Source organism: Entelurus aequoreus, linkage group LG17 (assembly GCF_033978785.1).
Source record: "Entelurus aequoreus isolate RoL-2023_Sb linkage group LG17, RoL_Eaeq_v1.1, whole genome shotgun sequence".
Lineage (NCBI taxonomy): Eukaryota > Metazoa > Chordata > Actinopteri > Syngnathiformes > Syngnathidae > Entelurus > Entelurus aequoreus.
In genome coordinates this window covers 46,055,918-46,066,966 of record NC_084747.1, presented here as the reverse complement: position 1 = coordinate 46,066,966, position 11,049 = coordinate 46,055,918, and the positions used below count along the sequence as shown (strand labels likewise).

At 39.4% G+C, this 11,049-nt stretch overlaps 1 protein-coding gene across 3 annotated transcripts in view; it reads left to right on the top strand.

Moving 5' to 3' along the window:
- Positions 1-11,049, top strand: part of kntc1 (kinetochore associated 1) — an 80,061-nt gene that overhangs the window by 30,179 nt on the left and 38,833 nt on the right. For all 3 annotated transcript variants that reach the window (XM_062025784.1, XM_062025783.1, XM_062025785.1), the window contains exons 32-41: positions 198-370; positions 460-560; positions 633-777; positions 1,774-1,830; positions 1,931-2,094; positions 4,671-4,775; positions 4,846-4,974; positions 5,324-5,440; positions 8,375-8,481; positions 8,576-8,792. In XM_062025784.1, coding sequence (XP_061881768.1) covers positions 198-370; positions 460-560; positions 633-777; positions 1,774-1,830; positions 1,931-2,094; positions 4,671-4,775; positions 4,846-4,974; positions 5,324-5,440; positions 8,375-8,481; positions 8,576-8,792 — 1,315 coding nt within the window. The remainder of the gene's footprint in view (positions 1-197; positions 371-459; positions 561-632; positions 778-1,773; positions 1,831-1,930; positions 2,095-4,670; positions 4,776-4,845; positions 4,975-5,323; positions 5,441-8,374; positions 8,482-8,575; positions 8,793-11,049) is intronic.

Here is an 11,049-nt window from a genome sequence, read left to right as displayed (position 1 = left end):
CTACTAGTTACCGCCGAAAATAACGGCGTTACAGTAACGCGTTAGTCCCAACACTGGCTTTTGTACACCACGCACCCGACGACTGCAGCAGACATTGTGGGTAATGAACATAAGTGTTAATTGGAGTGGCCCTATAACAATAATTTGAGTATTTCTTTGAACATTAGCTAAGCTCCTTAATTTGTCATCTTTGTCAGCGAGCTCTATGAGCACCACGACAACACCAGCACAGGGAAGGTGTTGTTTACTGCCGCCAAGACGTTATGTCAGATGCTGGAGGCGGACGTGCCCATGGTGCTGCCTGATGAAGCCGACCTGCCGGTTGTCATCCATGAGCTCGCCTGCCAAGCCGTCACTGTGTGCCATCCTGGTAAACATCAGCCGTGACACATTCTTATCTTCAAACAGCACCTGTCGTTGACTGCTGATTTGCTGGCATGTATTCGAACACTATTACAGACTTGCTGCTGGACTGTTTGGAGCTTTGCAAGTCCACACGGATTGCAATGGATGTCTATCATCAGTGCCAAATATCAGACGACTACGGCTTTGCAGCCAAGGTCATCTTTTTTTAATTCTACCAAATAAATGAATATAGTGTAAAATAATACACTTGTTCCTTGTGCTCACAGGATTTGGCCTTGGATACGGAGGATAATGTTTATTCTCAGTGGAGCTTCCAAAATGTTTTTAATGAAGACTGCATTGTATTGGACCCAGTGTCTGTGTTACCTGTTCAGTATGAAATCACCAATTGCTTGCTGCCTATTTCTCAAGGTAGCACACAATTGCATATTCTATTTTGTGTTCAATTTCCTACTGTAAATACTAGGGGTGTAGCGGTACGTGTATTTGTATTGAACCGTTTCGGTACGGGGGTTCCGGTTCGGTTCAGAGGTGTACCGAACGAGTTTCCACACGGACATATTAAGTAGCGTAACGCACGTTGTGTAAACAATGCACACCGAGGCACAACACACGGCATGCTAGCAGCTAACGGGCTACGATAGACTGACCATATGTCCTCTTTTCACCGGACATGTCCTCTTTTGCGGAGCTGTCAGGGCGGAGTTTCTTAAATGTCTCAAATGTCCGGCATTTTGAGTTAGGGTTGCGTGTATTTTCAATGTACGTTCAGGGTTAAGAAGGGGTTGAAAACAAAACAAATTGTGCGTGCAGCAGCATTCGTGAGAGAGGGGCAGAGACAGAGAGAGAGACAGAGTTATGATAAACGCGCATGCGTCGCCAGGCTCTGCTTTTTATCCATAGATTTATCAGATTAATTTTTTTATTATCTATAGCAGGGGTGTCAAAAGTGTGCCATTTGCGGCCCACAGCTAATGTTTTAAAGGCCCACGGCACATTCTAAAAATACTATTAAAATAAACAAAAACATAACAAAAGTGAAATAAAAAAGCTTAAAGGTTAAATGTCATTTAGAAAAAGTTGCAATGTTGACTAATAAAACAAAACTGTTTTTTTTTCTTTCAAACTGTCATTGCTCAAAACATAATATTGAATCAAAATCAATGTTATTATGAATTATTGACCTATCCAAGGTTCCCATTACTTCAAATCAAATATTCCACTAAGAAAAATATTTTTGGTGGAAGATTTTGCAAATTTGGTAAATAAATAACCCAAAAATTTATATTTTGTTGTTTTCTTACTGTACCGAAAATTAACCGAACCGTGACCTCTAAACTGAGGTATGTACCGAACCGAAATTTTTGTGTACCGTTACACCCCTAGTAAATACTATAATTATTGCAGATACCAAATTGTACCCGTTGGACTGCTCCTGCCTCTCACACTGCTCTTTTGAAGATGGTAAGTACCGGTACTTTTTTTTTAAGCAAGTTAGGCAAATACATTACAAATACATCTTGTTCCCCGCTTTTAGTTAACCTTTTGCATTTGTTGTGTTCAGGTTCAAATTACTTGCAACCCCTGATGAGTCCTCTCCAAAGAATGATGCAGATGTTACAAGAGTGCAGTCAGCTGCAGCTGGCCATGAGAGTGATGGTCAACTCCTATGGCAGCTGTCTGCAACATGTTACCTCCAACATTTTGAACACAAAGATTACTGTACAGGTATAACACAGACACATGCCACACTGCAAAAACTGAAATCTAAGTAAGATGAAATATCTCAAATAAGGGTGATATTTGCTTATTTTCTGTCTGATAAGATAATTCTTCTCATTAAGCAGATTTTATGTTAGAGTGTTTTACTTGTTTTAAGGGTTTTGGTCCTAAATAATCTTTGTAAGATAGTACAGCTTGTTGCTGAGATTTGATGACCTATATTGAGTAAAACATGCTTGAAACTAGAATATCCACTGTTGCAAAGCTGTCATCAACACTCACAAGTATAAAACTACTTTTTTATAGTAATCATTTCTTACTTCAAGCATGAAAAAAAAAAATCATGATGCCAAGCGCATATCATTATGTTAAGATAATGGCACTAGCATTTACTTAATTTAAGAATATTTTTCCACATATTGAGCAAAAAGGTCTCTTTTTTTTCTACCAAGAAAACTGCACTTGTTATGAGTGAGAATATACTTATTTTAAGGTATTTTGGGGTTCATTGAGGTTAGCTAATTTTATTTGTTTTGGAAAGTCTTGACAAGCTGAATTTTTTTGTTCTATTGGCAGATAATTTTGCTTAGTTCAAATAAAATACCCCTTTTTTTCTTGTTTTTGAACACTGACTTTTTGCAGTGCATAAATCCTCTATTCAACTAACCGCTGAATCGACGGGTGCGTGGTCTGTAGGGATGTGCAGTATATCATTAGGATTTCATCCATATCGATACCGGTATTCGTCGATACTATATGTTAGTGGTGTTAATACAAATTGTGAATTAATGCATTTTTTATTTGCATTTTTTATTAGCACAAGAGGTTGTACACCACCAACATCATGCAACATTTCACAGCAGGGACGTCTTTTATTAGCACCTGTTTTTAAACAGTCGACTATGTTTGCAGTAGAGATGTCCGATATTATCGGCCGATAAATGCTTTAAAATGTAATATCGGAAATTATCGGTATCTGTTTCAAAAAGTAACATTTTTGACTTTTTAAAACGCCGCTGTACGGAGTGGTACACGGACGTAGGGAGAAGTACAGAGCGCCAATAAACCTTAAAGGCACTGCCTTTGCGTGCCGGCCCAATCACATAATATCTACGGCTTTTCACACACACAAGTGAATGCAAAGCATACTTGGTCAACAGCCATACAGGTCACACTGAGGGCGGCCGTATAAACAACTTTAACACTGTTACAAATATGCGCCACACAGTGAACCCACACCAAACAAGAATGACAAACACATTTCGGGAGAACATCCGCACCGTAACACAACAGAACAAATACCCAGAACCCCTTGCAGCACGAACTGTACCGGGACGCTACAATATACACCCCCGCTATCCCCCTCCCACCTCAACCCCAAGAATGGGAAAGAATTCCGCCAGAAAAGCTTAAAAACATTTTTTCCTCAGTTCCCAAACGTTTACTAAGTGTTGTTAAAAGGAAAGGCCATGTAACACAGTGGTAAAAATCCCCCTACGCCAACTTTTTTGCAATGTGTTGCTGCCATTAAATTCTAAGTTAATGATTATTTTCAAAAATAAAATTGAGTTCTTGTCCAGGGTGTACCCCGCCTTCCGCCCGAATGCAGCTGAGATAGGCTCCAGCGACCCCAAAAAGGGACAAGCGGTAGTAAATGGATGGATGGATGGATGGAGTTCGAACATCAAATATCTGGTCTTTGCAGTCTATTCAATTGAATATCAGTTATAAATAAATGATAAATGGGTTATACTTGTATAGCGCTTTTCTACCTTCAAGGTACTCAAAGCGCTTTGACAGTATTTCCACATTCACCCATTCACACACTGATGGCGGGAGCTGCCATGCAAGGCGCTAACCAGCACCCATCAGGAGCAAGGGTGAAGTGTCTTGCCCAAGGACACAACGGATGTGACTAGGATGGTAGAAGGTGGGGATTGAACCCCAGTAACCAGCAGTTGAAAAGGATTTGCAAATCATTGTATTCTGTTTTTATTTACCATTTACACAACGTGCCAACTTCACTGGTTTTGTGTTGTGTACTTCATTAATATAAGTACCGGTAAATAATACATTCACCAACAAATAGACCGTTCACAACTAATTGTCCTAATTATCACCGCAAAAGCAGCAGCAATACAGGATACAGGGAATGCGCAATAAGTTTGTCAATATCGGCTAATACTGTTGTGGAAGTTTCTCCCCTCCGAGTTCCTCGGACCACCAAGCACTGACATGAGAGCTGGATCAGGTTCACAATATAGTTTTATTTTGCAATAAATTGTCTTGCTTTTCAGCAATTGCTTTGTGTCTGTCTGTCTCTCGCCTCTCGATCTTGCTCCACCTCCAACACCTCTCTCCTCCCCGGCTGCTGCTTTTTAACAGAGCGACAGGTGATTAGATAATCAGGCCCAGGTGGGCCAAATACGCACCTGTCGCTGATCTCGAAGCCGGTCCTGGCACACCCGGTTTCGCTGCAGGTCCGCAGGCCACGCCCCCCCTCCACAACTGTCTATTAAGTTTAGCCTGTTGCACTCTTCTGGTGTCACTTTTTAATTGTTTGCACTGTTCTTACTTTTCAGGTTCACAATGCAAAAGAGCTGAGTAAGTACAACGTGTGCTTGAATGATTTGCGTAAGAGCATTGCCTCGGCCCTGAATCACGTAGCTGTGGCCCTGCTGAACAAGGTGAGCCCAATGACGCTTTAGGTTTAGTGCAATTTTAACGTCATTCTAAGTAGCTCTCTTTGGATTGCAGGTGTTGAACTGGAGGGTGGTTGATTGCAATTTGGCCATTGGAATCTGTACGCTGCTTCCGAAGGAGGAAGTCTTTAAAATACTGTGGAAGATTACCGACAACACGTGGGAAAACTATGATAAAATCTTGGTATTTGATATGAGTTCACCACCTATGTTTTACAGTTTTACTGTCGCTATTGTATTAATCTGTGGGAATTTCATAGATCAGGGATGTACAAAGTGTGTGTATTATTGTATAGTATATTACACTCGGTTCTTATGTCATCTTAGCTTTTAAAGACAAAGCTAAAATGTTGATACATTTGCATTTCTTGACTCACATAGTATTGGTTTGAGCAACTTGAATGCATCTTTAATGCACAAAATGTATCAAAGTGGCCCCGCATCCTTCAATATTGGTCATCGGAGGAAAAGGTTTTGGCACCAAACTTAATGATTAGATTGTGATCCAACCATGTCTCTTGATTTTTTTTCAGGCTGTGGCCAAGATTGGGGCTAATCTCTGCTGTTTGTACGATAATGCGGAGGAAAAAACGAAGTTTCTTTCTGTCATCGCTGAGGCTGAATGGGGCATCAAGCTTGCCAAACTAGAGGTAATACAGCACTTAGAAATATATATTGTATTGGGGTGCTGAAATTGTATTTTTATAATATTGAATACCGCAAATGCATCCAATCATCTGGCAGTCATTTTCCGTAATATCAATTAGTTTTTGAGTAAATGGTAGATAATAGAGATGTCCGATAATGGCTTTTTTACCGATATCCGATATTCCGATAGTGTCCAACTCTTATTTACCGATACCGATGTCAACCGATACCGATATATACAGTCGTGGAATTAACACATTATTATGCCTAATTTTGTTGTGATGCCCCGCTGGATGCATTAAACCAGTGTTTTTCAACCACTGTGCCGCGGCACACTAGTGTGCCGTGAGATACAGTCTGGTGTGCCGTGGGAGATGATCTAATTTCACCTATTTGGGTTAAAAATATTTTTTGCAAAGCAGTAATTATAGTCTGCAAATGATGTGTTGTTGTTGAGTGTCGGTGCTGTCTAGAGCTCGGCAGAGTAACCGTGTAATACTCTTCCATATCAGTAGGTGGCAGCCGGTAGCTAATTGCTTTGTAGATGTCGGAAACAGCGGGAGGCAGTGTGCAGGTACAAAGGTGTCTAATGCTTAAACCAAAAATAAACAAAAGGTGAGTGCCCCTAAGAAAAGGCATTGAAGCCTAGGGAAGGCTGTGCAGAACGAAACTAAAACTGAACTGGCTACAAAGTAAACAAAAACAGAATGCTGGACGACAGCAAAGACTTACTGTGGAGCAAAGACGGCGTCCACAAAGTACATCCGAACATGACATTACAATCAACAATGTCCCCACAAGGAAGGATAAAAACAACTGAAATATTCTTGACTGGGTAGGGGATAGCGGGGGTGTATATTGTAGCGTCCCGGAAGAGTTAGTGCTGCAAGGGGTTCTGGGTATTTGTTCTGTTGTGTTTACGTTGTGTTACGGTGCGGATGTTCTCCCGAAATGTGTTTGTCATTCTTGTTTGGTGTGGGTTCACAGTGTGGCGCATATTTGTAACAGTGTTAAAGTTGTTTATACGGTCACCCTCAGTGTTACCTGTATGGCTGTTGACCAAGTATGCGTTGCATTCACTTGTGTGTGTGAAAAGCCGTAGATATTATGTGATTGGGCCGGCATGCAAAGGAAGTGCCTTTAAGGTTTATTGGCGCTCTGTACTTCTCCCTACGTCCGTGTACACAGCAGCGTTTTAAAAAGTCATACATTTTACTTTTTGAAACTGATACCGATCATTTCCGATATTACATTTTAAAGCATTTGTCGGCCGATAATATCGGCAGTCCGATTTTTGTTATTTGGGTCCAAAATGGCTCTTTCAACGATCTGGGTTGCCTACCCCTGCATTTGTGGAAAAGCGGCAAATGAGTGAAAGCGACAGAAATGTTGCCATGGAGACGAGGGTTTTCTTACGTGCCTGGCTGCAGTCGCACCGCGACACCTGTCCGTCAGTAATAACAGTCCCCGATAACCTGGACCAATTCAAACCATTATTTGTTTTTTTTAATTTGCATTGCCTCACATTACTTAATTCTGATTTTGTTCATTTATATTTTGATTTTATTTTGTGTTGAAAATAAAAATACAGACATTTAAAAATAATTTTTTAAAGAAATCTTTTCTTGCGGCCCAGCCTCACCCAGACTCTGCATCCAGTGGCCCCCTGGTAAATTGAGTTTGAGACCCCTGCTTTAACCCAATGCGGCCCCCGAGTCAAAAAGTTTGGGGACCTCTGCTGTAGACGTTCACCCCGCAGCACGTGCAATGAGCAAACTTGACCAAAAGATGGCGCCATAACACAAACACTAATACACCATTTCAGTGTCTTAATATGTGTTTTTTTTTTGCATTCTGGCCGTCACCGAAGGAAAATCCATAAATTAGCCGCACCATTTTATAAGCCGCAGGGTTCAAAGTAGGGATGTCCGATATTGGCTTTTTGCCGATATCCGATATTCCGATATTGTCCAACTCTTTAATTACCGATACCGATATCAACCGATATATGCAGTCGTGGAATTAACACATTATTATGCCTAATTTGGACAACCAGGTATGGTGAAGATAAGGTACTTTTTAAAAAAATTAGTAAAATAAGACAAATAAATTAAAAACATTTTCTTGAATAAAAAAGAAAGTAAAACAATATAAAAACAGTTACATAGAAACTAGTAATGAATGAAAATTAGTAAAATTAACTGTTAAAGGTTAGTACTATTAGTGGACCAGCAGCACGCACAATCATGTGTGCTTACGGACTGTATCCCTTGCAGACTGTATTGATATATATTGATATATAATGTAGGAACCAGAATATTAATAACAGAAAGAAACAACCCTTTTGTGTGAATGAGTGTAAATGGGGGAGGGAGGTTTTTTGGGTTGGTGCACTAATTGTAAGTGTATCTTGTGTTTTTTATGTTGATTTAATAAAAAAATAAATAAAAAAAAAAAAAAAACGATACCGATAATAAAAAAACCTGATACCGATAATTTCCGATATTACATTTTAACGCATATATCGGCCGATAATATCAGCAGGCCGATATTATCGGACATCTCTAGTTCAATGAATAGGAAAAAAGTAGCGGATTATAGTCCGAAATGTAGAGTATATTGCACAACACAGTAGCAACAGAACCAATTTTGTAATAGCAACAAAGAGAATTAAAGAGCACTGATAAGTATATTGAATAATTTCAACATTTTAAAATCCATGCAGAGGTAGAGCTGTTGGATGGCAACCACTCAGTCACACTTGAAATACAGCTACTTTTATCTTGTGGGGATAATAAAATCTACATCAGGAGGTCTCCTACAGCCACAGCTGTTAATTCATTAAAATGATTTTTTAACCTAATCTTAGAGACCCCAGCAATATAATTGAATATATCTTTGCTGTCATGTGTTTTTTTTTGGTTTTGCTGTCCCAGATATCCATCCAGCCTGTGTTTCGCCAGTGGTCTGACTTGAGCATCGTGATCCCCATTCTGGTGAAAAACAAGAGGATCACTCCAGATATCATCCTTGACTACTGCAGGTAAAAAAAAAAAAAGTCAGCTTCTGACTCCTCCTTCTTCTGCTTTGGCATTTCTCTACTGTGTTACAACTCTTGTCTTGTAAATGGTCTGCAGCACATTCGGTCTGGACCAAGACACCGTCATCAACCAGTACATCACCACCGTGCTGCTGCTCCAAGGAGAGGAGGATGAAGAGGAGCTGGGTACTCATGGCCAACCAGACGCCAAACCCCTGTGCCACACGGACGCACTAGAGCGTGTTCTGCAGATCATCCCCAAGCTGCATCATTCCGGCGAGCTCTTAACCAATCTGTCTGTTGCCATTTTCAAGGTGTGTGGTTATCTCGACAGGGTGCTCCGGATGCTTGAAATTCCTAAAAATACTTAAATGTTCCTATCATTTAAAAAAATTGTTTTTAATGCAGTAAAATGTTTCACTGCAACCTAAGGGGGATCCCCGGGGCAGTGTCGGAAAAACCCATCATTCCCTCACTTGGTAGCTCCACTTTTGACAGAAGAGCTCAAACCTTTTGCTTGTCAAAACAATAAGAGAACCTCTTCTTTTTGGAAATGATACCAGCTCTGTCGCACCTAACTAGATGAGCATGTATTGTCTACACTGCAAAAAGTCAGTGTTCAAAAACAAGAAAAAAACAAACAAAAATTAGGGGTATTTTATTTGAACTACGGTAAGCAAAATTATCTGCCAAATGAACAAGAAAATTTGACTTGTCAAGACTTTCCAAAACAGGTAAAATTAGCTAACTTCAATGAACCCAAAAATACCTTAAAATAAGTATATTCTCACTAATAACAAGTGCACTTTTCTTGATAGAAAAAACAAATATGAGACCTTTTTTTTCAGTATGTTGAAAAATATTCTTAAATGAAGTAAATGCTAGTGCCATTATCTTGACATAATGATATGCGCTCGGCATTATATTTCTTGAAACCAGCAAACTTATACTAAAAACTAATTTATTGTTCTTAATGGAAAGGCAACAAGGCAACCGCTTGTTACTCTCGGGGTCTCCTAGCCGCTCAGGCAAATCATATGGTCTAAAAATGCATTTTTCATCGACAACATGACATCATCGCGCCAAGTGCGTGCTCTTTCAGTCAATTAGTGCACATATATACAGCCTGGCCCCCGGCCAAAATTGTGATTTTGAAGAATTTATCTGAATGTGCATGAACTATTTTTGTTCAAAATTGTTAGAAATGTCACATGTTAAATGTTTAAATATTAACTGTCAGTTTACTGTACTGTGCCAACTGTACTACTATATGAGTACGTATTTTCTATTGTTTCATTGAAAATAAAACAGCAAAGTCAATTTGGCTGTCTTCGTTTTAAATATGAGACACAATTGTGTCAAAGTCATGATTTTTTTTCATGCTTGAAATAAGAAATTATTACTTTAAAAAAGTAGTTTTATACTTGTGAGTGTTGATGACACAGCTTTGCAACAGTTGATATTCTAGTTTCAAGCATGTTTTACTCAATATAGGTCATCAAATCTCAGCAACAAGCTGTAATATCTTACTGAGATCATTTAGGACCAAAACACTTAAAACAAGTAAAACATTCTAACATAAAATCTGCTTAGTGAGAATAATTATCTTATCAGACAGAAAATAAGCAAATATCACCCTTATTTGAGATATTTAATCTTACTTAGATTTCAGTTTTTGCAGTGTATACACCCACCACATCATGGAAGATCATTTTGTAAAAAATAAATAAATGAATAGAAAAAGGCTTAGTTACAGATCCTGAAATAAAGGTCTGCTACAGGCATAGAAGCTGTTAGTTTAATGATTTTGGTTTTCTCAGACAAATACCCGAGCATGACTTTGCTGTTAAAAAGTGAGTGTGATGTTAGCACTTTAGTTAACATAGCCGTTTTTGTCCTCCTTTCCTGATGCTTAATGTTCTGTTGTTGTACAGTGCAGGCCAAAAGTTTGGACACACCTTTTCATTAAATGCATTTTCTTTATTTTCATGACTATTTACATTGTAGATTGTCACTGAAGGCATCAAAACTATGAATGAACACATGTGGAGTTATGTACTTAACAAAAAAAAGGTGAAATGACTAAAAACATGTTTTATATTCTAGTTTCTTCAAAATAGCCACCTTTTGCTCTGATTACTTTTTTGCACACTCTTGGCATTCTCTCCATGAGCTTCAAAAGGTCCCACAGTGGAGTGTTTTAAGTCTCGTCTTACCTACTCAGTGGCCTTGTGGTTAGAGTGTCCGCCCTGAGATCAGTAGGTTGTGAGTTCAAACCCCAGCTGGGTCATACCAAAGACTATAAAAATGGGACCCATTACCTCCCTGCTTGGCACTCAGCATCAAGGGTTGGAATTAGTGGTTAAATCACCTAAAATGATTCCCGGGCATGGCCCCCGCTGCTGCCCACTGCTCCCCTCACCTCCCAGGGGGTGATCAAGGGGATGGGTCAAATGCAGAGGACAACTTTCACCACACCTAGTGTGTGTGTGACAATCATTGGTACTTTAAAACTTTAACTTTAAGACCCACTTTTATTCTTTGGCTTTTAACACTACATGAGTTGTGTGG